This window comes from Akanthomyces muscarius, chromosome 4 (genome assembly GCF_028009165.1).
Source record: "Akanthomyces muscarius strain Ve6 chromosome 4, whole genome shotgun sequence".
Classification (NCBI taxonomy): domain Eukaryota; kingdom Fungi; phylum Ascomycota; class Sordariomycetes; order Hypocreales; family Cordycipitaceae; genus Akanthomyces; species Akanthomyces muscarius.
In genome coordinates, this window is record NC_079244.1 from 3,442,105 (window position 1) to 3,468,139 (window position 26,035).

At 55.1% G+C, this 26,035-nt stretch overlaps 12 protein-coding genes across 13 annotated transcripts; 7 read left to right on the forward strand and 5 right to left on the reverse strand.

The window, feature by feature from the left end:
- Positions 1-24: 24 nt before the first annotated feature.
- Positions 25-1,125, forward strand: LMH87_011846 (uncharacterized protein; the record flags this gene model as incomplete). Its single annotated transcript, XM_056201054.1, has 1 exon — positions 25-1,125. One exon carries the CDS (start codon positions 25-27, stop codon positions 1,123-1,125), a length of 1,101 nt encoding a protein of 366 aa, XP_056052844.1.
- Positions 1,126-1,607: 482 nt separating this feature from the next.
- On the reverse strand, positions 1,608-3,772 carry LMH87_011847 (uncharacterized protein; the record flags this gene model as incomplete). The annotated part of the gene is made up of 4 exons (XM_056201055.1): positions 1,608-3,068; positions 3,125-3,315; positions 3,369-3,606; positions 3,725-3,772. The coding sequence occupies 4 exons, from the start codon at positions 3,770-3,772 to the stop codon at positions 1,608-1,610; spliced, it is 1,938 nt and encodes a 645-aa protein (XP_056052845.1).
- Positions 3,773-5,112: 1,340 nt separating this feature from the next.
- LMH87_011848 (uncharacterized protein) lies at positions 5,113-7,115 on the forward strand (the record flags this gene model as incomplete). The annotated part of the gene is made up of 2 exons (XM_056201056.1): positions 5,113-5,170; positions 5,224-7,115. 2 exons carry the CDS (start codon positions 5,113-5,115, stop codon positions 7,113-7,115), a joined length of 1,950 nt encoding a protein of 649 aa, XP_056052846.1.
- Positions 7,116-8,842: 1,727 nt separating this feature from the next.
- On the forward strand, positions 8,843-9,670 carry LMH87_011849 (uncharacterized protein; the record flags this gene model as incomplete). The annotated part of the gene is made up of 1 exon (XM_056201058.1): positions 8,843-9,670. One exon carries the CDS (start codon positions 8,843-8,845, stop codon positions 9,668-9,670), a length of 828 nt encoding a protein of 275 aa, XP_056052847.1.
- A 1,092-nt stretch (positions 9,671-10,762) lies between these two features.
- LMH87_011850 (uncharacterized protein) lies at positions 10,763-11,650 on the forward strand (the record flags this gene model as incomplete). Its single annotated transcript, XM_056201059.1, has 2 exons — positions 10,763-10,858; positions 10,925-11,650. 2 exons carry the CDS (start codon positions 10,763-10,765, stop codon positions 11,648-11,650), a joined length of 822 nt encoding a protein of 273 aa, XP_056052848.1.
- A 249-nt stretch (positions 11,651-11,899) lies between these two features.
- On the reverse strand, positions 11,900-13,900 carry LMH87_011851 (uncharacterized protein; the record flags this gene model as incomplete). Its single annotated transcript, XM_056201060.1, has 1 exon — positions 11,900-13,900. The coding sequence occupies one exon, from the start codon at positions 13,898-13,900 to the stop codon at positions 11,900-11,902; it is 2,001 nt and encodes a 666-aa protein (XP_056052849.1).
- Positions 13,901-15,807: 1,907 nt separating this feature from the next.
- On the forward strand, positions 15,808-16,412 carry LMH87_011852 (uncharacterized protein; the record flags this gene model as incomplete). The annotated part of the gene is made up of 3 exons (XM_056201061.1): positions 15,808-15,923; positions 15,976-16,332; positions 16,385-16,412. 3 exons carry the CDS (start codon positions 15,808-15,810, stop codon positions 16,410-16,412), a joined length of 501 nt encoding a protein of 166 aa, XP_056052850.1.
- A 50-nt stretch (positions 16,413-16,462) lies between these two features.
- LMH87_011853 (uncharacterized protein) lies at positions 16,463-17,461 on the forward strand (the record flags this gene model as incomplete). 2 transcript variants are annotated; one of them, XM_056201063.1, is made up of 1 exon in its annotated part: positions 16,463-17,461. In XM_056201063.1, the coding sequence occupies one exon, from the start codon at positions 16,463-16,465 to the stop codon at positions 17,459-17,461; it is 999 nt and encodes a 332-aa protein (XP_056052851.1). The 2 variants fall into 2 exon arrangements, with proteins under 2 accessions (XP_056052851.1, XP_056052852.1); XM_056201062.1 differs by having other exon boundaries at positions 16,727-17,461.
- A 449-nt stretch (positions 17,462-17,910) lies between these two features.
- On the reverse strand, positions 17,911-18,496 carry LMH87_011854 (uncharacterized protein; the record flags this gene model as incomplete). The annotated part of the gene is made up of 2 exons (XM_056201064.1): positions 17,911-18,248; positions 18,331-18,496. The coding sequence occupies 2 exons, from the start codon at positions 18,494-18,496 to the stop codon at positions 17,911-17,913; spliced, it is 504 nt and encodes a 167-aa protein (XP_056052853.1).
- Positions 18,497-19,323: 827 nt separating this feature from the next.
- LMH87_011855 (uncharacterized protein) lies at positions 19,324-20,323 on the reverse strand (the record flags this gene model as incomplete). Its single annotated transcript, XM_056201065.1, has 3 exons — positions 19,324-19,726; positions 19,786-20,102; positions 20,162-20,323. 3 exons carry the CDS (start codon positions 20,321-20,323, stop codon positions 19,324-19,326), a joined length of 882 nt encoding a protein of 293 aa, XP_056052854.1.
- A 2,796-nt stretch (positions 20,324-23,119) lies between these two features.
- Positions 23,120-24,255, reverse strand: LMH87_011856 (uncharacterized protein; the record flags this gene model as incomplete). The annotated part of the gene is made up of 2 exons (XM_056201066.1): positions 23,120-24,169; positions 24,220-24,255. 2 exons carry the CDS (start codon positions 24,253-24,255, stop codon positions 23,120-23,122), a joined length of 1,086 nt encoding a protein of 361 aa, XP_056052855.1.
- Positions 24,256-24,980: 725 nt separating this feature from the next.
- On the forward strand, positions 24,981-25,868 carry LMH87_011857 (uncharacterized protein; the record flags this gene model as incomplete). Its single annotated transcript, XM_056201067.1, has 1 exon — positions 24,981-25,868. The coding sequence occupies one exon, from the start codon at positions 24,981-24,983 to the stop codon at positions 25,866-25,868; it is 888 nt and encodes a 295-aa protein (XP_056052856.1).
- Between the last annotated feature and the right edge of the window lie 167 nt (positions 25,869-26,035).

The following is a 26,035-nucleotide window of genomic DNA, read 5'->3' on the forward strand; positions in this document are numbered from 1 at the left end:
GGTTCCTGAAGGAAAACCACAATCATGGCGCCACCAGCCGTCTCGTTACGGCACACCAACGGCAACGGCAGCAGCACGCTGACCGCTGGCGGCGGCAGCGACGACGAGGCGTGCCCGGTGTGCAAGACGACGCGCTACTTCAACAAGGACATGGAGTTTCGCATCAATACCGAGTGCTACCACCGCATGTGCAAGACGTGCGTGGAGCGCATCTTCAAGGACGGCCCCAACCAGTGCCCCTACGCAGGCTGCCACAAGACGCTGCGCCTGCGCGGCTTCAAGGCGGCCTACTTTGCGGACCTGGCCGTCGAGCGCGAGGTTGACATCCGCCGGCGCGTCGCGACCGTCTTCAACAAGGTCGAGGACGACTTTGACTCGCTCGACAGCTACAACGACTACCTGTACATGGTCGAGTGCCTGACGGACGACCTGGTCAACGGCCCCGACGCGGCGCGCGTCAAGGCCGAGGGCCAGCTCGCCGACTGGGAGGCCCAGCACAAGGCCGAGATTGAGCGCAACCGGAAAATCGCAAAGGAGTCGGACGAGGCGCGCCAGAAGCGCCTCGCGGCGGAGCAGGAGAGCACGCGCCAGCGCCGCCTGCAGGACCTCCGCGAAGAGGCCGACGAAAAGGCCAGCGCGGCGCGCTTCCGTGAGGAGATGCTCGACTCGCTGCAGAGCGCCGACGTCGGGCACGCCGCGGAGGCCGTGCACAAGATTGTCCTCAAGAAGCGCGGCCAGCAGCAGCAGCCGTCACGGGGTGGCGCGCTGGACCCGGCGAGCGGGCTGTCGATCCGCGGCCTGCGCGACAAAAAGGCCGCCGCCGCCGACGCCGCCGCCGAGAGCAACAGGCCGTACGACCCCTACGGCGGGCTGGACCTGGCGCCGCAGCGCGTCGACCTGGCGCCGGATCGCCTGGGCCAGTACAGCAGCGAGTGGCTCGACGTAGTCCGCTCCAAGCACGACTACACGGTCGGCGGGTACAGCCCGGACGAGTACCTGACTAGGGCGCTCTTTGAGGCCTTTTCGGGCCTGGGCGTCTTTGTCGACGAGGAAAAGGACAGCCAGGGCAAAACGGCGGTGGCCAGTGGTGGTGGTGGTGCTATGGAACTAGATGATTCGTTCTGAATTCTGGGGGATGGGGGGAAGCTTTTACATTTGCATGATTGGCGTTCAAATTGGGCCTGTTTGGGAGGCCTATATACTCAAAAATGGCGTTTTTTTCCCGTGTGTATTTTCATGATACAAGAAACTTGGCCACATAACAAAAGTTGGTTGCTGGCTAGACTAAAAAAGACATCACTATACTCATCTACATCTTGCAAAAATTCCTTAAAACGTGATGCGTATTTATATTCCTGATAGACTATATTCGATAAGCGTAAACTCCTTTTCCACGCCAAGCAAGTCCCAGCTGGAAGAATACCACGTCAATTTCGTCTCCTTTATCGACAACACGTGGAATACTGCCCGTCTCACCAGTTTCCATCAAACCGTACCTATGCCAAAAGAAGATGTTGAATTAACAAAACGCCGCGCTGTTTGAACAGAGAAGAAAAAAGTAAAATAAGCACGAAACAAATGAAGCGATTGTAAAGGTAAGTCTTGTTTTATTGCTGCCAAGGAGACTGCTGCGCCGGCCGTGGAAAAACTGGCACCGTCTGGATTTGGTCAATGCCTCCACCGATGGGCGCCTGGTTGTGCTGCCAGCCCAGGCCCGTCGCGTGGTTCACAAAGTCGCCCTGGCGGAACGGGTTGGTAACGCCGGTCGGCTGGGGCGCGAGCGCACCAGGCTGCTGCTGCTGCTGCTGCTGGCCGGGCATGGCGGGCATCGGAGGTGCTTGCTGCTGAGGAACGTTACGGGCAAATGGGTTCGTTCCTGTGGGCGTGGCTTGCAGCGGAGCAGGAGCCTGCGATTGGAACGGCGAGTTGTTATTCTGCGGGGATACGGACTTGGCAAAGGGGTTTGTTGACTGGCGGTTCAGACCTGGAGAGACAAAACCAGTTTGCTGGGGCTGCTGGGATTGGGATTGCTGCTGCTGCTGCTGCTGCTGCAAAGGTTGCTGGCTCATGTAGTTTTGCATGCCGGTGGGTTGCGCCATCATCATCGATTGTCTAAAAGGATTGGTGGTGCCAGTCTGCATGGGCATCAACTGTCCAGGCATCTGCTGCTGAGGTTGCTGCTGAGGCTGCTGCATAACATCCTGGTTTTGAAAGTTGGCAGCCATGTTCTGGGGAATAGGCCCCAGAGAGCCGGGTTGAAAGTTGTTCTGCGGTTGAGGCGTGAACCCTCCAAAGCCGGCTCCGGTAAAGTTTGGCTGGAGAGGTGCAGGTTGTTGCTGCTGCATCGGTTGCTGCATCGGCTGCTGGAACATGTTTTGCTGCTGCTGGAATTGATTGTTGGCCATAGGAAAGCTAGCCGCGTGGTTGATGAACCCAGTGGGCTGAAGCTCGAGCTGCTGCTGAGGAGGCTGGAACATGTTCTGGCCCGGCGCGTTGGGCTGCGTGTTGACCTGCATAGTCGTCTGGTTCTGCTCGATAGAGCCGAAAAAGTCAATGAGATCGGGATCAGGTCCCTTGACTGCTGCCTTGGGCACATCCTTAGGTGGTGCAGGGAATGGGTTATTGGAGTTCTGCGCGCTGCCTGATCGGCCTGCGGGTGATCGCGGTGGTTTGGGAAGATCGAACGCATCCTTGCCCTTCCCGCCCTTCTTGAAGTCTTGCTCAGCAAGATACTGCCGGCGATGGATCTCAAAGTCAGAATCGTCCAGGTACTCTTGCAATTGTCGACCGAGATTAACGGGTGCATGGCTGAGCTTGGGAACCTGGACACCAGTGCGGTGCTCATATTGGCGCGCGACGGACAGGTATTGTACGACGTAGTCGGTATACTTGGAGAAGCTTTTGTAAATCTCCATTGCACGCTCGGCATCGGTTCTCGACATTTCAAAGAAGCGGCCGAGGATGTTGATGAGACCTTGGTTGAGACACTGGAACAGGGCTAGTAGATCCAGCACCAAAAGCTTGAAGATCGAGATTGTAATGTCAGTTTCACCTTCCGAGTCCAAAACCTGTATTCAGTCAGCTATTTTTTGGCCCATAACCTTGGAATCCAAATGGAACCTACATCACACTTGAGGAGAGCGGACATTTGCTGTAGTACCGTTTCCGTCTCGCGAAGGAGGCCTTTGTCGACGCTCAGCCTTTCCAGACGCCCCTCTCCGGACCGAGCCCAGTCAATTTTGGTATCGCGGTACGCGCGCGCTCGTTCGGAGAGGTAAGTGGCGTAGCGCCGAATGTTCCGGCCTTGTGTCTGCGCTGCGCGACAAGTTAGCGTTGGCATCTCGGCCGCGCCTCACACCCAGACTCACCATCCGTGAAGCTGCTGATAGCAAGCATGTTACGATGCTTCGACAGATAGGCGAGAGTAACTTCTTGTGAGCCCTCGCGAATCATCAGGTGGACAGTCAGGAGGCCCTTGAGCACAACGGTCCATGTCGAATCCCTTAGGCGGTAATGCATCGCCCGAAAGACCTCGCCGACCCCAGCCTCTCCCGAATGCGTAGCAATCAGAAGATGCTCGATGTACTTTGCTTTTGGGGGCGCATTCTGCGGACGCGCGCTGTCAGCTGCTTCTTCTTTGCGTCTCCCGCCTCGTGGCCGTGCCCGCGACTGCATGGCGCCGGGACGGGACTGGCATTTAGGGGACCTGCTCATGACGACATACCTTGATCTTGGTTGCGCCCTTGACGGACTTTTCGAAGGAGCTGGACATGATGGCGAGGCGGGCGCTGGAGAACAAACGCCGTGAGCAGCGACAGAACGGGCGGATTGTTGCACCCTGAAAGATGGAAGTGTAGCCGAAGCTTGGAAAGTCAATGGTTGGGCTCCGCCACTGGCATGACGGACCGTGGCAATGGTTGCTGGCCCAATGGATCCCGAACCCTGGCGGTGCCGTGGCCAGCGGGAGCAGCGGGAGTTACAGGGGACTAGCGCGGCTTGTTCAGTGGCTACAGTGGCTCCAGCGAGCCGGCTCCTGTGCTGAAAGCAGTTCGTGTCATTTCGTCACCGCGACCCACTCCTTGGACGTGCCGGGGTAGCATTTTTTTTTAATCGGAAACGTAACAAATGCAAATATCGAGAGCCTCCGAGAAACCGATGTTTCGCATAACATGTTGCTCTATAAAATAGTGTAAGGTTTAGGCAATCATCTTTCGGCATAATAATCCACGAAACCAAGGGTTATTTACAACACCAGCAACAATATGCTGGGAATGCTCAATTACTGGTAGAAATTGTCATGCAAGCAGGCACAGAGGTCATAAACAGATACAAAAAACGGGTCAGATCGGATAAATTAAAATACATTGAACATGCAATTCAGGCTAGTTCTGCTACAGTCCCTACCTTGAGCCAGTCAGCCGCTTCTCAGACTTCTGAAACGCTGGCCGTGGCTTGATGCTGGATGGTACGTCCACTTGAACAAAACCAGCCGAGACATCATCAGTGATCATAGCTTCCGCCATGCCACTCCACAAAGAAGTCCTTTCCATTCTCTAGAGTCAGAGCTGTTTGTCATCGCGTCCGATGCTGTAACAAGGTCGGTGTGTCGAACGCCTATTTCAAAAATACCAACCACCATTAACCACAGACCCTTGAGCTCCGGAGAGAGAGTTTGCAGAATCAAGTGGCTGGCATCTGCATCAAATTATACACGCGGTTCTCATCATCTGCAAAATATTGGTTAGCTTGAATTTTGACAGCTTGTCTGGTGCGCAGATACTCACATTTTTTTGAATGGAAGGATTCATGAAGAGAAGAAAAAAAGAGAAAAGGCAGCGGCGCTCGCAAGAAATTATATGGGCCGAAGGGCCCTGCCGGAGTTTTGTCGGCGCGCGTTTTCGCAGCTCTCAGGCACGGCAGTGAGGCGCATCAGACCCACTGTAAAGTCAGAGCAGGCTTCTGTCGCGGTCGCCAGTTCTTTTGAGCTGGACAACTAATATTGTCGAGAATACGAGTTGCAAGCCATTGCGTACTATGCTACGGCTCAAGCCACTTTCCGGCAAGGCGCCGGCCTTTCTCTGTCAGAAATGCCTCCCACAAACTACGATACGCATGACTAGCTCCATGACAGCTTCCAAGCAAGCAGAGCTCCTCAAGACATGGAGCAAATGTACGCAGTGCGCAGCTGTAAGCTCGAGTTAGTCTAACAATTGCACTACCTAGATCGCGGCGTAGACATCTGTACAGAAAAGGAAGCTTCCAACTCGTGTGTTGGCTTCCTTGGCAAAAAGCGAACGCTCTCGAAGCACCTCTCCTTTGCAGACCTGACGACTCCCTCGGGCGAAATAATACAAGTCTGCTCGAATGGCGAAATCGACAAAAATGCGCACACCGATTTTCGTCAAATACCGGCTTTCAGCCCTGTCGTTATCAGCGTCCGAGCTCCGAGCGCAGAGGAGCAAGATCGCAACAGCGCCGGCAAGACGACCGTATATCTTGACGACATTCGCGCCCTCAACAGTGTCCCCAAAGACCTTATAGTTACGCCTGAGACTGTTTTTCCGCAGACGAAGCGCCATCTGCAAATACGATTTCACCCAGAAATACAAGCTCGACTCGAGTTCCGCTCATGGCTGAAGAATGTCCTACACCAGGGGCTTATGGAAAAGGGCTTTACAGACGTTGAGACCCCGACGCTCTTCAAATCCACGCCAGAAGGTGCCAGAGAATTTCTTGTTCCCACGAGGCAGCGAGGAAAAGCATATGCCTTGACCCAAAGCCCACAGCAGTATAAGCAGGTTCTCATGGCCAGCGGCATTTCGCGATACATGCAATGGGCTCGCTGCTATCGTGACGAAGACTCGCGGGCTGACCGCCAGCCTGAGTTTTCTCAGCTAGATATGGAGTGGGCATTTGCTGGTGCGGCTACAGTGCGCCAAGATATCAACGACATAATCATGAAGGCCTTAACGGCGCTCAGGCCCTCTTGCTACCAAGATATGCGAGGAGAAAGAATTCCAATGGTCCGAGAAATCTCAGCAACAGAGGAATCCGGCGTCGACAAGGCGCATCAGCTCACAACTCTGACCTTTGCAGAGTGTATCTCTTCCTACGGCTCTGACAAACCCGACCTGCGAATACCTGGGCGTATCCATGCCATCAAGGACATTGAACCTTATCAAACCTTTGTTGGAATGATCACACATCTGCAAAATCCAACGATTGAAGCATTTGCCTTTCGACTGAACGACGTTTCACCGGAAGAGTCCCGTCAGTTCGTCATGAAGTTTATGGACAGTCTGCCACCAGAACTAGGGGAAAATCCCGAAGGCAAACCACAAGTTCTCATTTTCGATTCCAGAAAACCACTTTGTGGTTTCTCTTCCATTGGATTTGAATATGAGCCTCTACTGGATCAAATCACAGAAGGCGAGGAACTCAATGATGGTGACCTAGTCGTGTTTCAAGCCCGAGACACACCAAAGGGTCAATACTGCTCAGGCTCTACAAAAGTCGGTGATTTGCGCATTGCGTTATGGAAATCGCTCGTCCAGCAGGGCTACCTGTCAAAATCTCGCAACGGCGACGCAGGCTCCCTGCAATTTGTCTGGGTGACAGAATTTCCCATGTTCAAGCCGACTGAGGAAAACGAACCTGGGCAAGAGGGTGCGGCCGGCATTGCCGCATCTCATCACCCATTCACGGCGCCTCTCTCAGAAAAAGATCTTGAGCTCCTCTTCACCAACCCTTTGGACGCCAAAAGCGCCGCATACGATCTCGTTCTCAACGGCGTCGAGATTGGCGGCGGCAGTGTCCGTAACCACATTGCTGACGTGCAGGACTTTATCATGCGCGATGTGCTGCAAATGACTGACAAGCGCATTGCGGATTTTGCGCACCTGTTTGAGGTGCTGCGCGCCGGGTGCCCCCCGCATGCCGGCTTCGCGCTGGGCTTTGACCGCATGGTGGCGCTCATGACGGATACGTCGACCGTCCGAGACGTTATCGCTTTTCCCAAGACGATGAAGGGCGAGGATGCGTTTGTCAAGTCGCCAAGCAGGATTACAGATGAGCAGCTTGCTCCATATGGACTGCAGCTGCGCAGGTCAAAGTAACGGGTGCGAGTGAAAAAGGAATTGCATAACTTGTATTATCTACTGTACATTATTTTGTATCTCATCAAAAAGACATCTTGCCCATTGCTGGAAAACCTTTGGCCGAATTACATCAGTCCCCCCCCCCCAAATCTATATGGATGACTCGATCTTGAATCACCCTCCGATTGTTGTCAGCAGCTTGACATTCTTGAAGCAGATAAGGGAGAGGAGAAGGACTAAGGAGGCGAAGAATGAGAGAGGTCAGCGGGTAAGTGCTCTGGCCCGAAAATCTGCTCAGAAGCCAGGGTGTCTGGCTGGCTGCTTCGAAGACCTTGCCTCTGTAGTTCTGTATAGTGCAGATCATTCAACTTCAAGACTGCCAGCCAATTATTCAGGGCAATGTATTCCGCATTCACTGAAACGTTGATTTACATGTGAAGCTTAGAACGAGAGATGGGTGCACTTCGACACTTTTCTTGTTTTAGCTAGCGATGAGCGAGTTGCGTGCGGTTTCGACTATGACATATCCCAGAAGACCCGAGTAAAGACTTACGTTCCAGCCCCCCCCCCCCCAAATGACACTTCTTAGTCTCAGCAGTTGATTGTGCAGGGCCACTAGCTTTCCCAGCAGATTGGCTTGCATGCGCATTACGATCTCTGGCTGCTTGTGCTCTAGACGCAGAGGTCCCAGAGGTTGTGCTGATCCCTTTGCTAGCCTTTTTTGCCACTGTCAGACATGCGACAACTGTCGGTTTTATTATAGAACATACCTACGAGCTTTCGATACGAGATGAATCAGACTTGCTCATGTTGTTGCCAGGCATGTTAAAGCTCTTGACAGAATCAGTGAGGGGAGTATTCACGCGGAGACGCAGCTAGCACGAATAGCTTGGAGGAGTAGATAGCAAAGACGGAGCTGTGAGGTAGGTAGAGAGTAGCCGTCAGTTATCAGCAAAGACTAGTTTGATCACTTGGGAAGAAAGAATCCCTTCCTGGTCTGTTGCGCAGTGTGCTCTCATCTTCACAGCCATGATGTGCACGCGATCAGCTTTGATTCTAGAGTGAGATGGAAATTGTAGAAGTAAAAGTAATTGCGGATCGGACGTCATCGATAACTGCTGATGATTGTGTTTCTTCCAGGCCTCAAGCAAGCGGGCAGACGTGCAGCTGCCGCAGTCTGCAAGCCTCTCTACTGACAGATTGAGGCCAGCTTTCAAATGTGTGGCGCCTGCGGGTGGCCGTGGGCTAGCAGTCTATCTTATAAGCTAATTTGGCTGGAAAATCACAAACTAGTTGAAACACAATCAGAAAGGTGTGCATAGCTCTAGAATGAGTCACCGCTAACTCTGGACAAATATATAGAGGCGCTGCTGCAGTGTGCGGCGTGGAGTGCCTGGTCGCAACGCCTAGCCGCTATGCTGAAGCCATGCTGTATCATCTAAAACGACTAATCGATGTTGATTAAAGTCTTTCAAGACATAAAGTTGGAGTATGAGTGGCGCGGGATGATTCTTTTCCGGAATACCCGTATATGTTGCCTTCGGAGCATCACCTGCTATGTCATGCAGGACACATCATGTACTGGCTTACCGCGTGTACCAGTATGCCGCATATGCTGTCGGGCGCATATTAGTTTAACCGGGTTGATTTTATTCGAGGCTCTATGCAAGCTGCTTCCGTCTTTCGGCCTAATCAAATCCAAGCTCAGAAAATCACTGGTCCTTTGTACGTACGGTGCCCCCGTCATGGCAACCGCGCTCTTCACCGTCTTCCCTCGGCTTCCGGTCGAAATCCGGCTGCAGATATGGCACCTAGCTCTCGTACCCGACCCGCCCGGGCTCATCCTGTTCTGTTTAAAAAAAGGGTGCTGGTTGCCCCGGCGCCTCAGCGCGGCCGACCCTCATTTTGACCCGGCTCACGACGACATGAACCTGGCCGTCGAGTTTAGGCACGAGCTACTGAACAAAGCTGACTTTTCTGTGTCGCTGGCTTTTGTCAGTCGCGAGGCCCGCCGCGTTGCCTGGGCTTATGTAGCGTCCCAAAATCTCCGTTATACGGACAGTGTCTCGGGTGTCTTCCAGCGGGGGTACGATCCCACCCGCGACGTTCTTTTTGCGCCGACCACCGGTATCCTTCACGGCTTGCTCACGGAGAGTAGCAAAAGGTTGTTTGAGCCGGATCTATTGATGCGCGGCGTCGATTGCCCGTGTCCGGAAATCTTCCGTCTGGCAATTACACGGGATGGCCTCGCCTGGCTGGCGGCGCTGCATTTCTGTGAGCTCTGGGACCCGTTCCTAGCTCTTGAGACTCTCTATGTCATGGTAAACGTGCCAAAGGATATCCAGACATGGCGAGCGGGCCGGCGCTGGGAGATTGTGAGTGCTCACGACACGGCGTACATGTGGGATGCAAGCGCGCGCCAGATGGTATGGCGTGGCGAGCACAGCATTGACGGGCCTCTTGGCCAGCTTTTTGCGCAGATGGAGAGCTGCACAGCTGGGCTAGACGAGAAGCTTGTTGAGATGGGAAGGGATCGATTTGAGATGCGTGCCGTGTACGCAGTTGAAAGATAGTCGTCGGGCATTCCTCGGCGGGCATTGGCGTCTCTTTGGCGTCTGTGAAACTCTCTACTTGTAGCAACTATACAAAGACAGCGGTGAAGCTGTTGATGAGCAATGTGAAGACTTACGCCTGCTGCACAATTCATGTACTTTTTTTTCGGTACGAGTTGGTATTGCGGAGAGGTTGGCTACAGGTATTGGGAGGCTAGGGAGCATGAGCCTGGAGAGCGGTGTTTCGACCGACATTATCTCTATCAATATAGCATGAAAATAAAGCTAAAATAACGCATATAGTGGCGCAGTAGTTTCCTCATGGAAAGTAAAGTATATCACTGCGGTTGAATGAAGTGGGAAGGCTATAACACTGACGTGGTGGCGGTGGCTCATTCGGGATTTTACGTACACTGTGACAGGTCCTTTATCGGCTTTTTTTGTCCAATTGCTAAGCAAGAGTTCATTGGGACAAGACGGATTGGAAAGGTGGTATGTGCCGTGATTTATTTATGGGTTGATAATTCAGACGCAGGTTATTGAGTGGCATTAGTTAGAAGCGTGCGCGCTTATTACCTGACAATTGGAGTACTGAGGTGAGGAGAGAGAGGAAGAATATAATGAGACTTTACTCCATAACGCCCGAGATTTCTTCTTTTCAAAATGCGTGACCTTGTGCGGGCCGAAGAATTCATAACTATACGTCGGTCTATCTCGATAGGATAGCCGCTGTAATTTATAGTGCATGATCTTGCACTGTCTTGCACTGTCTACTCGGGCGAGCAAAGTGCGCACCTACGGAGTAGTAATTAATATGTATTCCGCGACTGGAAAGAGGGAAAGGAATTCGAACCATTTCATTGAATTTTTAACAAATGCATTCTCACCCAAATAGATATTCTGACGATTTCATCTTCCATGCCTTTAAGTAGAACATGTACCTATCTCTGGGCTCGGCGACTAACACTGACACCCCCACCAAAACGACCAGTAGCGGCCTCCGTCACCGCCAAAATTTTCAGAAATTCTGCCGGCTGGCCTTCACTCAAACCTGCTTCCAACCACCTCGCATTCTTCCCACGACAGACTATTACTCCCGGACAGCCTACAACCATGTCGTCTATGCGAAATGCCGTCGATCGGCGCGTTCATCGCGAGCGTGCGCAACCGCTTGAGCGCCGTCGCCTGGGTCTCCTTGAGAAACACAAGGTTCGTAGAGTCGTCGCCCGGATCACTGCCGAAGTTGTCTACTGACCAACATTTACCCTCAAACAGGACTATTCCAAGCGAGCAGCAGACTACAACAAGAAAAAGGCCCAGCTCAAGTCGCTGCGCGCCAAGGCCGCCGAGCGCAACGAGGATGAATTCTACTTTGGCATGATGTCCCGCAAGGGACCCGGCGCCCGCATCAAGGTCGGCAAGAGCTGGAGCGGCACCGTCCAGGGCGACCGCGGAAACAAGGTCCTGGACATGGAGACATCAAGACTGCTCAAGACGCAGGATATGGGATACGTTCGCACCATGAAGCAGGTTGCCACGAAAGAGGCTGCCAAGCTCGAGGAGCAGATCGTCATGACCCGAGGCATGGACCACCTGGACGAGGACGAAGACGACGAGGACGACTTTTCCGGCTTCGATAGCGACGACGAGGTACCTATGCGCAAGCCGTCAAAGCCCAAGGCCGCGCGAAAGATCCTATTCTTTGACGACGAAAATGCGCAAGAGGACGCCATGGAGGATCATCTCGAGCTCGAGGAGAGAGAAGCCGACAAGGAGGACGGCGACGACAAGGACAAGGACAAGGGAGACCAAGCATCGGAGCGCGAAAAGTCGCTACGGAGACTGAAACGACAGCTGGAGAGTGCGCGCCAAAAGATCAAGGCCCTGACGGACGCCGAGGAGGCCCTCGAGGAGCAGCGCGCAAAGATGGCCAAGACGGCGACGTCGGGCGGCTCGACGAGGCGTGGCAAGAAGATCATGGTGCGTACGCGCAAGAGGTAGACTGCGTTGCACATGGGTAGATGTCTATTTACGTTCTTTTACAAAAGCATGCTGAGCGGCGTTCTAGGTCACATAGGAATAATAAGATAAATAAAAAGCCTTTTTTCAGACACAAATACCGTCACGAATTGAAGAGGAAATGCATCGCCATAAAAAGAAGAAAATCCGCCGAATGAACATTTCCCAAGCGCCCTGCCTAACGATTAAACAAACAAATCATTTCATCATGACCGCCCTGCCCCTTTGCTTCTAATACTTGGACCGCACGCACCGAAACAACACCCTGAACACCGCCGTCAATATCCAAATGATGCACTTGAACATGCCCTTGGTGACCTTGATGCCCGCGCGCACCAAGAACGGCAGCTTGTCCTCCTTTTCCTTGTCCTTGCTCTTGTTCTTGCTCCGCGTCCGCACCCGTGCGCTGCCGCCCTTGGCAAGGCTGCCGTCCTGGCTCTCGAGATCGAGCTCAAATTCCTCCATCGGCCGCCGCGGCTGCTGCTTCTGCTTCCGATCGTCCTTGCGGACGACGCTCAGTCGGCTGAAGCGCCCGCTGCCCCGGCTATCACTGCGTGTCGCGGGCTCCGGTGGCGCGGGCGGCGGCTCAAACGTCTCCATGCCCGCGAGCGAGACAGCGCCGCCACCGCCGCCGCAGACGGGGCCGTTGCCGCTCCGCTCGTCGGAGGAGGCGACGATGAGGAGCGCGGCGACGGCCACATCGATGATGTAGTAGGCCTCGATGTGGGACGCAACCGATGTGTCAATCTCGAGCCACCCCCCACCCGTGCCGTCGCGGGTGAGCTTGGCGAGATGCCGCGGGGACTCGTGGTGCTCGAGCGTGTACTCCACGCGTGACCACGCCGGGCACCGCTCGGCCGTGATGCAAAAGGGCGCGGCGAGGGCCGGGTGCACCAGGTAGTTGCTGGCGCTGTCCTCGTCCCAGACGAGCCGCGCGCACTCCCGCTCCGCCATGGCCACAAGGCTCGGCTCGTTGGCCCGCTCCAAGGCCATCTTGGTGGCGGGATCCGGCATGAGCAGCGCGACCAGCCCGTCGTTGGGAGGGTGCTTCCGGGACTCCTCCTCAATCGTGGTGTGCAGGACTTGCTGCCAGTGCTTGGACTCGGATTTCGGGGCCGGACCGCCGCCGCTGAGGCTCGGACTGGAGGACGAGGACGAGGCATCCACCTTGGGCGGCTTGTAGGTCTTGTTGGGGTCGTGGCGGGACAGCGAGACCAAGGCCGAGGCGGACGTGGGATCGACACGCAGACTGTAGAATGGCTGCGAGGCGGATGATAGGGTGTATACGGGAGCGTCCTTTAGCTGCGACAGCTTGAGACAGAAGACGCGGCCCTCGGACGGGGCCGCTTTCCAGCCGTTGGCCGCCTTCCAGAACGTCTTCAGCTGGTCGGTGGTGCTCGTCTTGGGAATCACGGGCGGGCTCAGCGTGGTGGTGCGTGTCGGTCCGCCGCGAGAGACGGCCGAAAAAGCAGCTGTGTCCTGCTGCTGGTGCCGTTGCGGTGGACTCCGCGGCGCTTGGTACTGCTCGGGCATCTCGGGCAGCGGCTCGGTCGTATACGCCTCGCCGATGGTGGTGCTCATGGCGTCGGGGTCGTAGTAGCTCTGGCGACTGATTACGGCCCGGGGGATGTGGGAGGGGCTCAGCTGCGTCGGCCCGTAGGCCTGCTGGTCCAGAGACAGTTCCGGGTTATACGTCGGGAAGATGGACCGGAGCGGGGCGGGCGCCGCTCGGGACGACGACGATGACGGACCATCAAAGTCTAGAGGCGGCTTGGCGATGGAGCTGCGTGAGCGGACACTCCCGCTGCGGGCCGGCGTGTCTCTGCTGTGAAATGCTGTCTCTGAATGGCCAGACATGTCGGCGGCTTGCTGCGGCGAGGCGACGGAACTGGAGACGGGGTCGAACTGCAGAGGGGTATGGGCGGCTGCTCCTGGTCGAGGTGGTGGTGTCGTATGGTGCTGAGGCGGGGAGGATTGGGGAGAGTCCGAGTCCGAGGAGTGGTCGTGGGGCGGCGTATATAACCTTGATTGCTGTTCCTGGTGAGCTTGCTGGAGGTGTTGCTGCTGCTCTTGTCGAGCCCGCTCGCGCGACGCCGAGCGCTTCGGCCGGGGGTTGGGGTGTAACCGGATGACGGGCGGCGGCGGTCGTGAGACGTTTGGGTTGGGAAACAGCGAGAAGCTGTTGCTCTGAGCACCACCGGCCACCGGTTGTTGCTGCTGCTCTGCGGCCATTGTGCTTCCCACCGATTCTCTTCTTCGGTTCTTGGTTGTGGTGCAAAGGTGTAGTGCAATGCTAGGGTCGTGATTGTGTATATATCTCGGAATGACGACGGAGGGGCTATTTTGGGTCGTGCAGCACAGGATTCGAAAAAAAGATAAAAATAGAAAGGAAGAAACGTCAAACGGTGAAATATATATGAACCTGCATGCCTCGTGGCTTTTTCGTGTGACCCCGTCAATGCCTGCCTGTTTCCTATGTGCGGTGTTGCTGGTCCGATTGCCCCGCGGACCACAAGAACAAGCAAAGAGAAAGTAAACACAGCAAAACGGCGAGGGGATTCACAAGCCCGACGACATGCAAGAAAATGACGAAGAAGGGAAGTAGAGTGTGTGAGGCTACACAAGAGATGATATAAGTCTGTACGCGCCGTACTGGGCCCCAAAGGACTCCGTTAGTTTAAACCCCATCTAGCTTCAACGCCTCTGGGCTGGTCTTTCTGGGGCGTCCCTACGGTCTAGCTTTTTTGCTCTTACCCGCCCAGCCCATCAAATGTCGTCCGCCGTCTTCGCAGGGTGGTGTGATTGGTACAAGGCCACCAAGTTAGCGTCCGAACGCTGCATGCTCTGCACACCACCACGGCAGTGGAAGCCCAGGGATGTGTGGGCGCTGTGGTGATCTATTCTTGTCTCTGGGAGTACCCCCCGAGGGGAGGGGGAGGCGAGGAGCCATTCAGCTCCCGGGATTTTAAGCGCCCAGCACCACATCCACCCACCCCCGGCTTGGGACGATCTGAGGTGGGCAGCGACGGGCCACTGAGCTTCCCGCGGGCACAACAATGGCCATTGTCGGGTGGAGAAGGGACCAGCCCATCGCTGACGATTTGTTGTCTCGTGTAACCAATCGCGACAGCCCTGCTAGCGCCCGGCCATGTGGCTGGCAGGCTGCGACCCTGGGCTTGGGCCGGGACAGCGGCGCTATTGGGTCCAGGAGGGGCGGCTCGGTCACACTGCTGAACTGGTAGCTCAGTAATCTGCAAGGGTGCATACAGTGTGCATCTTTTATTTCTAGTTCAAACGTTGTGTGGCAGACTCACAATTGTTCTGCGCTGCGAATATGACGAGACAAATGGGTCGGAGTCGAGTCCATGCTGTGGATAACACCCTGGCAATTGCCGCTGTCCATCGAAACACCTCATCAGACGGGAGGGTCAGTACAGACACGATGGTTTGCAACAGAACCCTGTCGATTGCTTGCTGTAGTTATGTAAGGGCAGCTGTTGGCGGGAGGGACCGCTTTGTCGCAAGGAGTCACAGACGTTGAGCTCATTTCTAAACTGCGACGTCTATGAGGAACTTGGGCTTCTGTAATTGCTAACAGCTACAGCACTGACGCCAATTGGCTTAATTCCGTCGTCGCGAGTATTTGGGCGGTGTGACAGCCGGCTTGGTACCTTTAATCGGCCTCCACCACAACGCAGGCTACTGCAAGACTGCAACCTTTCATATCTTCAGCCTCGAAACATATTGTAACAGTGGTGTCTTCATACTCTGTCTTATTCGCAGCCAGCAAGGGTTCTCCTGCATCACTTCTGCATGTAGTTGCGGCATATGTGATCATCTCTTGCTCGCTCCACCCAGTCATGTGGTGGCGCCTTCTCATTTATTATTAGAAACGAAAGACGGTCCTTGTAAAACCTTTATACTTCAAACACTTTCATGTCGTGGAGATTCTGTGACAAAGTGGAAGTCATGTCCTTCAGGTGGCATCGAACACGTGACGGACGAGCAAGTCTTCTTCATAGCCTTGTACTAGTTGACTAGGACCAGGCTCATTGAGGACATGGCACTAGCAAAGCTAACTGCGGCTTTGGCGATGCGTCGCAGGGGTGGCAGCAAGCACAATCGAAGACAATTTGAGAATGAAGAAACAGGACCTTCAGGAGAGATCAATGGCAAGTGATCCTTTCAACCCGAGAATAATATCGCGCAAAAGACAATGGGCACCGAAAGTAAAGACTGGCTGCGCAAAATGCCGGTATGTGAGCCGGATAGCCGGAAGCTGTACTAGGCAACTAATTCATCACTAGATCTCGGCGCATCAAGTGCGATGAAGCTAAACCATCATGCAAGCGATGCACCACCGCCCGCATCGCCTGCGACTTTGCCACTGCATCCCCAAAGACCAGCTTGGTCCCGAGTCTGACAGCCTCAGTATCGCCACTCCCGAGGAGGCCGACAGTAGACGAGCGCGAGCTAAATCATTTGTTCCGAACAAAACTCATACTTCACTGCTCGGATGAGTTCAACGAGGACCTGTGGAAAATTCACATCCCGCTCGCATCGCAGAGCCAAGCGCCCATCTGGCATGCCAGCATCGCCTTTGCGGCGTTGTGGCGGTACCAGATGGCCAAGTCGAGCAGCGACACGCTGTTCAGGCAGAAAATGTACGAGAATAGCCTGCGGCAGTATTCTTCAGCTCTGAATTGCGTCATTCAGCTCACTCGGAAGCCGGATCTGTCCATGACGGATAAGACTTCCATCCTGGTCGCCAATCTCTTGTTTTTACGCTGCAGCATGAACCGTGGCGATGCCAAGTCTGCCGAAGCCATTATATCGAGCAGCGTGCGGCTGGTCCATCACTGGAATGTGTGGGACGGCGACGCCTCCCCCACGCCGATACCGACCAATTTGGTCGTGCTCTTCTTTTCCAAAGTTGGGCGATTCCTGCAACAGTCTCTCCTGACATCGGGACATTCGCCCTGGCAGTGGGAAAAGGGCCTGGCGGCTCTCCAACCGCAACCTTTCGCATCCTGTACCGATGCCTGTCTTGAGCTGGAAATGCTCTGGACTGGGGTTCGAGCTGTCGTCGAGGAGCTGCCCTTGCAGCCGACTGCGAAGCAGGTTGCCCGAGCCTATGAGTCGCAATCGCGATTTCGCGACGCTTTTGATGCGTGGGATGGCAAGTTTCAGATTTTCCAGAAGCAACCGCATATTGCAAAGCACAACCACACCAGGCTTGTGGCTCTACTTGTGCGCAAAATTCTTGTCCACATTATAATTAGTGTCGATGTTGGCCGTTTAGAGGCAAGTTGGGATGAGTTTTATCCCGGTTTCGAGCGTGCAACTCTTCTCGCCGAGTCGGTGCTTGTAGGCGGCGCAATGAACAAAAACAAGACAGTATTTGCACCAATGCTGGCCAAGTCCCTGCACTTCATGGCCAGAGTCTGCCGCCACCCGCGTCTTCGTCGCCGCATTGTCGACTTGCTGCGGCCGCAGCTGAGCATGGTGCGACTTCTGAAGGTGGACGAAGACTACTCGCCGACGCAGATTCAAGAGACCATCATGGCGGTGGAGGAAAGCGGGTGGACCATGATCAAGATTGGCAGGCCAGAATGCAACTGCCTGATGGAGTGTGTGCCGGAGGTCTATATATGTAGTAATCATCGGGTGGTGGCGGTGGATGTAAATCTGCGACGTGGCAAAGCCAGCGAGCTGTGCCTGAGGACTCGTGCCGATGTGGTGAACAAGAGGCCGGGCCACATTGTGTTTGTCGCTGCACCGATCTTGCTATAGGGTTATAGAATCCTGGGTTATAAAGAAGTCCTGTAGAAGTAATGTGTAATGAAAACTGGATGGTATCTCGAGATTCAGTGACGGAGGACGGGAGCAGACTCCTTTGAAGAGGGCACAGACAACGCTCGAAGTTGCAGAGTGTTAAGTACCTCGGAGGTCATCATCATCGCAGTTCATCTCATCAAGGATTGTGGTGCGAATAAGAAATTCGTTCTATTTTGTACAGGTGGAGTAGTTTCAGTAAAGCTGTGTATATGCCATATACCACAAGTAATAAGCAGTCCGCAGCATCATTCTGCATTGGAGCAGAAAGGTGCGTGGAAATCAAGATATCAAACGCCAGACAAATGCGAAGTGCCCACTCCATCTTCGTTCCCATGATACATGTACAAATACAGTTCCCCCGTCCTTCAAAGCGTTTCGCCCCCTTGCATTCCACCCCCCCATCCCTATCGGTTGCCGTCAAGCGGACGGTCCTTGGCGGGCATGCCGCCAATCCTCTCTTGCAGCTTGACGCCCTTCTTCTCGGCGTCCCTTTGTCGCGACAGCCGCACGTCTTCCGGCAAGCCCCACCAGTCGTGCATAAACTCCTCCTGGGCGGCGGCCACCTTGGTCTTGACCTCGCGCTGGCGTTGGCGCTCCAAGCGCATCGCGAACCACTCTTCGCGTGCGGCGTCGTACTCGGCCGGGTTGGCGTGCAGCTTCATGCAGCTGTTCATGCCGCGGTGCTCGGCGCGGCAGGCAAAGGAGACGGTGAATGTGCGGCCGAGGGCGCAGGCGGCAAACGCTAGCAAAAAGAGAAAAAGTCAGTAGGAGAGTCAAGAAGGGGGCGGGCGGTCGGGTGAAGAGCATTGAGGGAAGGGGCTAACCTTTGATCTCGTCGGCGCATTGCTTGCGGACGCGGGCATAGTAAATGTCGCGCACCTGTGACTCTTGCGACGCGGACAACGGCAGGGGATTGCGTGAAGGGACCCCTAGCCGCTCGGGCGGTGGCGTGGGCACATCGGAGGCTTGACCAGCCATGGCAGCGGCCATAAGAGGGCTATGATCCGAGACGATATTGGGCTGTCGTCGAGGTTTGCGGAATCGAACGGGGTGCGACGCCGTGGAGGTCCGAGGGTGCGAATTGATGTGCTGGTACTGCCAATGAAAGGACTGGAAGCAATCGAGTGGCTATTTTGACGCCTCGAAACTGTTTTGAGTACCAGAAATTGCCTGTCGCGAGAGGCAATTCGTCCTTGGCTGCTTCGCCGTGCGCCGTTACGCGAACCAGTATAGGAAGCTTTGTCTCGACTGCAACATGGCGAGGTTGGGCGGCAGTATTTTTCACACCGCCTGCCGCATTTGCACCACTGTTCAAATCACACCAGACGACTTGTGACCGTTTCAACTCTTTTTGACTTGGACGTTTCGGGAAGTTCCTTTTTTTTTTTTCCCCATATCATATCTGCTTCGTTTTCAATGGGCTAGGTGGCTGCCGTCATCTGACTACGGCTGAGCGCCATGCTCTGGGCGCCTAGCATGAGTGCGGTGTGAGGCTGAACTCAACACTTCAGCCCAGCTCGGGCGCCTCCCGGTATACTTGTGCTGGAGAGAGGAACGGCATCATTACCATGACTTTGTTTCAGAGCTGCGTACTTTCCCAAATATAATAATTAACTACTGCGTGAAACGATATTGGATATTATAAGTGCATAATTAGACTCGCAAAGTGGTATCAAAGTAGCCGTCGCCCCGGTCGTCAGAGTAATCCCAGTCTATGTCATAACCTCACACCCTCAACCCCGAATACACCCAATATCAATTAAACCCCGTTGTGACTGTTCATGCCGATTGGTCCGCTTTTAAAAACGCCTAGACATTTACTGGTGGTGCTGCTGGGGAGAAATCTGGTTGGGGTCGTTGGAGTATTGCTGCAGAGGCTGCTGGTGGTGCGCCTGGGTCTCTACCGGCTGCTGGTACTCCGCGCCAGGCTGGGGGGTATGGTACTGCGCCTGGGCTTCGGCAGGCTGCTGGGGGTACTGAGGATACGCCTGCTGCTGCGGCTGGCCGGCGTAGTCAGGCTGGACGTGCTGCTGCTGCTGGCCGGCGTACTCGGGCTGGACGTGTTGCTGGGGTTGCTGGGTCTGCTGGCCCTGGATCTTCTGCTCCTCCATGTTGTGGCCGGCGGTGGTAGTGCTGGAAGAACCTAGGGTGAAGCGACCATCCTTGCGGCCATGCAGGAACTGCATAATGGTCCAGACAAAGGTGACAATGAAGAGAACCCTATAAAAAGTATAAGTATGGGACCAATATGGCAGTCATGGTGGTGCACGGCTACTTACCAGACGACAGCGCCAAGGGCGGCAACACCAGCGAGGAGGCCGCTCAGAGTCGACCAGGTCATAGCGCGGCGCTCAATCGAGCGCTTCTTGTAATCGTAGCAGATGCCGTTGTAGCAGACGGTGCCACCTCGGCTGCTGCCTCCGCCAATGTCTCCAAGAGCGGCGCGGCGAGCAGCGTTCAGAGCCCATGTCGACAGCCAGATGATAATCATGAAAGCATCCAGGACGATGACGGCGTAGATGCTGTAAAGGAGGTTGGCAGCATGAACCTTTTCGGTGACGAGGATGTAGGCGACAACGGCCCAGGTGAAGACGGCCTGGCGAGCGTGTTAGTGTGGGGTGTTGGACGGTAGGGAACCCTTGAAAAGTCACGTACAGCGGCAATAGCCAGGCTGGGAGCGTCAAAGAGGGCGTACTCGGACCAGGCGGCGGCCATGCCCAGAACGACAATCGAAAGAACAACCTGGGCGATGCGGATACCGAACACCCACACCGGGGTGACGAGTGTCTTTTGGGCGTTGACAGCGCGGCTCTCCATTGTAACGTGATTAGGAGAAATCGATGATGAGATGGGTAGGTAGTATTATTAGGTGCGTTATTCGGTAAAGAGGAAAACCTGTAGTTGGGAATCTGGGTATCTTGGGAACTGAAAAGGAAAGTAGTTGTTTCTCTCAAAGTGTTGCGACGACGGGGAGAAGTGGGAAGCTGAAGCTGGGGAGCTGAAGATCTTATATGAGCAAAGTAGCTGCCAAGCTCGTCCCGTGCCCGGTAGGGCCAAAGAGCACAAAGAAAGAAAAAAATCTCTGTGCGAGGGCGGAGCTTTCCAGGAGCCCGCACCCCCCCATGTCTCTCATCTGGCTCAGAAGCCTCCCATTTGCCTTGTAAGCCCAAGGCTGAATTTATCCCGGCTGTCATTCTTAGGTCCAAAACGGCTGCCGGCAGGGGAGGGGAGGGATCCACGCACCTCACAGCTTATTAGTTGGCTCGTGCCAGCGCGGCGCCCTATTCTTTTCGATTTCGCCCATTCAGCCGCACTGGGGCGTCCAAGGGAGCAGCAGCGTCTGGGATTAAGATATGGGTCAGTGGCCAGCCCATGACAGGTTGCCTTTGGGCGCTCAAAGCTGCTCAGCTCCAAGAGCTGCCGGCGGTGTCTATTTCCCTGTCCAAGGCTAGTGCAGTTTCTGGCGTGTCGCACATCATTTGCCTGGCAGGGCAGGGGTTGTCGTGGTGCTCCGGCGGCTGCGGAATTGGGTTCGTCGCTGAGACACGCATTCGTGTTTACCAAAAGATGAAGCTAAAGTGTATGCAACCTGCTGGACAATACTCTGTGTGCGATGCCTCTTTCAGGAAGGAGAAGGGGCTTCGCATCGAAATCTGGTGATGGCTTTGTCAGGAAACGAAAACAGTAATTGGCGTTTTATGGGAGTTTCGGTTTAAGAAAGCTGCGGGCAACAATGTCGCTGTCCGCGGACGACATGCAAACCAGTGGCGGAGCGCATGCAATCAATGTACACCATCTCGCAGCTTATGAGACACAGAACTGCACCGATGAGCATACGCACATCAACGAGGAGATATAGCTAGCCGCAATTTTGCCGTTTAATGATGCACAGATGCGGAAATAGTAGTGCACAAGAGGGACATTGTGCTATTGTGCCCTGAAGTACCAGGCAGTGTCTGTATACCTGACTCTGCATCAGCTGGTTGACAGCGCTTCACGGGATGCTTCCGCCCGAAACAGCTCTGGCAGCTTGCCCATCGGGGCTACTCGTACTCAGCAGCTCTACTGTGGCTCCCAAGAGAGGGACCGGGCGGACAACATCGTCTTCTGAACAAATCAGGCAACTTGGTCCAATTTCGTGGCTGCGCTAGCCCACCCGCTGTAAGCCTTGTGAGTGCCGAAGCCGGCAGAAGGAGGCTGTGTGCACGATGGCACCACAGCGACGGGTGCAGGTGGCTGCATGGCGATGAAACAGGAACCTGTGCAGCCGGAGGCCGCTATTTCTACCTACCAAAAGGTTTCTCTGGGTTGAAGAAAAAAAAAAGAGTATTGGCTTGCATGGCTTCGTTGGATGCTCTTCAGTATTTCGTCCGTTGAATATGGTGCTGATCGCTGTCGGGCTGATTGCCCATTTCTAAACGGGACTGGTGGACCGGTCGGGCTGGATGCTGCCCTTTAAAATGTGGAATGCGCCTTCAGCCGCACGTATTCTGCTACTTAATTCAACTGTCTGATGTTTCACATCGGGGTCGCGATTCCACACCTTCTGCTGCGCGTGGTGCAAGAAATTGGCTTTTTTCTCTCAAATACTTCCAAATGCTTCAAAATACAACCGGACGGCCATGCGATGAATAATACCCAATCATAAAGGAGACAAGTTTTCAACAAACAAAGGTCCTTGCGGTTGCGAATGACACTGCTGTACGTCAGTGATGGTGTAAGTACACCGAACATTGTACAACAACGTGCTCTGGTCACGACGGATAGGTGAATCACTTGGAAGCAAAGCGCTCATTTGTGATTGTGCGTCGATGCTGTAACGTATATATTTCGCAAATGGTTGAGGAATGTATCAAATCATGTGCTCCCTTTTGCCACGTCCAAATTTGATCAAATCCCATCCTGCTCATTGAAACACTTAGCCTCTCTGGCGTCCATCATCCACGAGAACAGGAGCGACAGACATGTGTCGCTCAATCAAACAGTTAGGAACGTGTGGGCACTGGGTGGAAGAGCAGTTTCGACAAGAGCCCGACCACAAGGACCCAAATTGCTCGTGGGCAAAAGCAGCGGCCCGAGGGGACATGAACTTCCGGAGATGCTCTGTCGTGAAGGAAATCGTCGAATACATAGACGGCGTCTGCTCGAAACCGGCATGCTGGGTCGACGGGCTGCTGCAGCAGCCGAATGGCTGGCGTTGCTGTTGCTGTGGTCGAGTCCGCAAACGAGGAAGAAAGGCTTGCAAGTCCCCTTGTCCTCACAAGCCATGCCGGAGTTGTTACCCCTGTCAGCGCTATGATAATCGCGGCATTCGATAATTGGTGCGCATGGACACGCTACGCCTGCAAGATTCGTCAAACGACTAGTCGACACATGTGCAAGAGCCCGATTTCTTGGTAGCAGCTAGTATAGTTGCAGCTTAGTATCAAAAGGTAGCCTGTCAAGCATCTCTCATATTCTTCAATTTTTTACATGGCTGATCCTGAACATTTACATGATCTGCGAGGCCAGGAGTCGCGCACCCGGATGGTCACGAAAAGGCATTATGTGACACAATTATCCATTTACTTTAACACCCTTCTCTCACTTCCCTTTTTACACTAATCATTATGCTTACTGGTTAGGCCCGCCAATCAAAACCTTGATCACTTGGCCCTCCTTGACCTTTTTAAACGCTTCCTCCGCCTGGTCAAATTCCACAACCTCGGACACCAGCTTCTTGACATCCACCTTGCCGCTCGCCACCAGCTCAATCGCCAGCTCGTAGTCGCCAGGGCCGTATCGGAAGGAGCCCTTGGCCGTGACCTCCTTTAGGCACATGGCCATGATGGGGAACGTAATGTCGGCCTTGCCCATGCCGCCCTGGACATAGGTGCCGCCCACGCGCACCGTGTGGATGCTCGTCTGGATGGACGGCTCCGCGCCGCTGGCGTCAATCACGACGTCGGCGCCCTCGCCGAGATCAGCCGCCTTTTTGAGCGCCGCGGCGTTGTCCTCGGCCGAAACCTTTTGCGACGTGTACGTGTGCGTGGAGCAAAACGTCTTGGCGAGGTCGAGCTTGGACTGGACAATGTCGACGCTGACCACCTTGGTCGCGCCGTAGGCCCGGGCGACGGCGGCGCAGAGCAGGCCGACGGGGCCGGCGCCCATGACGACGACCGAGTTGCCGGGCTTGACGTCCCCCTGCTTGACAATGTGCACGGCGACGGCGAGCGGCTCAATCATGGCGCCCTCCTGGAGGGACACCTGCTCGGGCAGCTTGTAGCAAAAGTCCGAGGGCGACGCCCACAGGCCCGTGAGGGTGCCGTGGTGCGGCGGCGTCGCGGCAAAGATCATGTCCGGGCAGAGGTTGTACTTGCCCGCGCGGCAGTGCCGGCAGCGGCGGCAGCCGTAGCCCGGCTCGATGGCGACCCGGTCGCCGGGCTGGAGGTCCTTGACGGCACTGCCGACCTCGACGACGGTGCCGGATGACTCGTGTCCGAGCACCATGGGCTCCTTGACGACAAAGTGGCCGATTGCGCCGTGCACGTAGTAGTGCACGTCGCTGCCGCAGATGCCAGTGTAGTTGACGGCGACGAGCACATTGTGAGGGTCCTCGATGGTGGGCTTGGGTCGCTCATCAAAGGCTACGTCAAATGGCTTGTTGAGGATGAAGGATTTGTTCTACCTTATTGTTAGTAATTCCGGCACAGTTTGGCACAGTTGATACTCACACTGAGCTTCTCCTTGTTCAGGGTTTGGGTCGCCATCGTGATGGAGAGGAGATTATATCTCAGAAGCAGAAGTCGTGAAGTTGGTGTGACGTATGGTAGTGACAGACTGGGATATCCGTTCACCGGCGGGTTAACTCGAATGATGTTTGAGTATCGATATGAAGCTGGAAAATTCTGCTCCTTGCGCTCACAGAGCTGTTTTGTGATATTGAGCTGCGACATCGCCACAGTGGGCGTCATGGTGGTTTCCATTGCCCCGCATTACTACTAGCATTCTGCGGAGCTGTTGATGCGCACCAATCGCATCGTGTGAAACTGGGCTGCAGAGCCCGTCCAATCGCGGACATCTCCATTGCAGATGTGCAGATGAGGGTATCGACATGCTTGAGCGGAGCTTCCAGGCTTGGCCGCTCCGATGTACAAGGCTGACGCGAGCGGCATTGTCCCCGGCGGGGAAGCGCGGCGCTCGATAACGAAATGATGCTCCCGACCAGGGAAGGGGTAGAAGGCTTGCCTAGGTAGTTGCGAGTAATTCAGAAACTATAAAAGGAGAGCCATAGTTTCAAGTAGTCGGATTAAATATAGGTTGGCGAATAGCAGCCTTGACATCGGCCAGTCGGCCTCTACGGCCTGTACCCCGCGGTGCCAACCTCGGCTAGTGCCATCGTATAAGCGTAGCCGTGACTTACACGACAGCTGTTCATCTATCTCTATTACATGAAAACTACATACTCAGAATAAGTCGATATTATACCGCCACCATGTCCGACTCCGAATTCCAGTCAATTCTCTACGAAACATCCGCCGATGGCAAAGTTGCGTACATCACGCTGAACCGGCCGGAGCGCCTCAATGCCATTGACCCCCATATGCCACTCGAGATCCGCGCCGCCGTGCGCCAGGCCAACTTCGACCCCAAGGTGCACTGCATCGTGCTCCGCGGCAGCGGCGCCGGCTTCTGCGGCGGCTACGACCTAGTCATCTCGGCGCAGGCCGCCCAGCGCGGCGAGACCGAGGGCAGCCAGGACCTCTCGGACGGCTACGACCCGTTCCGCGACTACGCCATGATGCGCGAGTGCACCGACTGCTACGCGGCGCTCTTCCACAGCCACAAGCCGACGGTCGCGCAGGTGCACGGCGCGGCGGCGGCCGGCGGCTCCGACATTGCGCTGAGCTGCGACCTGGTGGTCATGGCCGACGACGCGCGCATCGGCTACCCGCCCGCGCGCGTCTGGGGCTGCCCGACGACGGCCATGTGGGCGCACCGCGTGGGCATGGAAAAGGCGAAGCGGATGCTGCTCACCGGCGACTTGGTGGACGGCAAGGAGGCGGCGGCCATGGGCCTGGTGCTCAAGTCGGTGCCCCGGGGGGAGCTCGAGGACGCGGTGCGGCTGCTGACGGACCGCATCAAGGAGGTGCCGGTCAACCAGCTGTGGATGCAGAAGCAGATGATTAACAGCACGTTTGAGGCGCAGGTGGCGGCGAGCCAGCGACTGGCGACGGTGTTTGACGGCATAACGAGGAACTCGCCAGAGGGGGTGGCGTTTCAGGGCCTGGCGGCGGAGAAGGGTTTCAAGGCGGCTGTGGCGGCGAGGGATGAGCCCGGAAGGACGCCGGCGTACAGAAAGGTGTGGAAGAGTTCTTTGTAATAGAATGTCACAGTCGCGGCATGCTACCAGGCTTACACCTGGAAGAGTAGTGTCGAGTTGCTTTTTCTGTATTAACAATACTATTGGAAAGAGAAATCAAGTCCATGGCTAATCCCGTGTATCCCAAATTATCGACATCGTTGTGTCGCGCTACAAGAAAAAGAAGG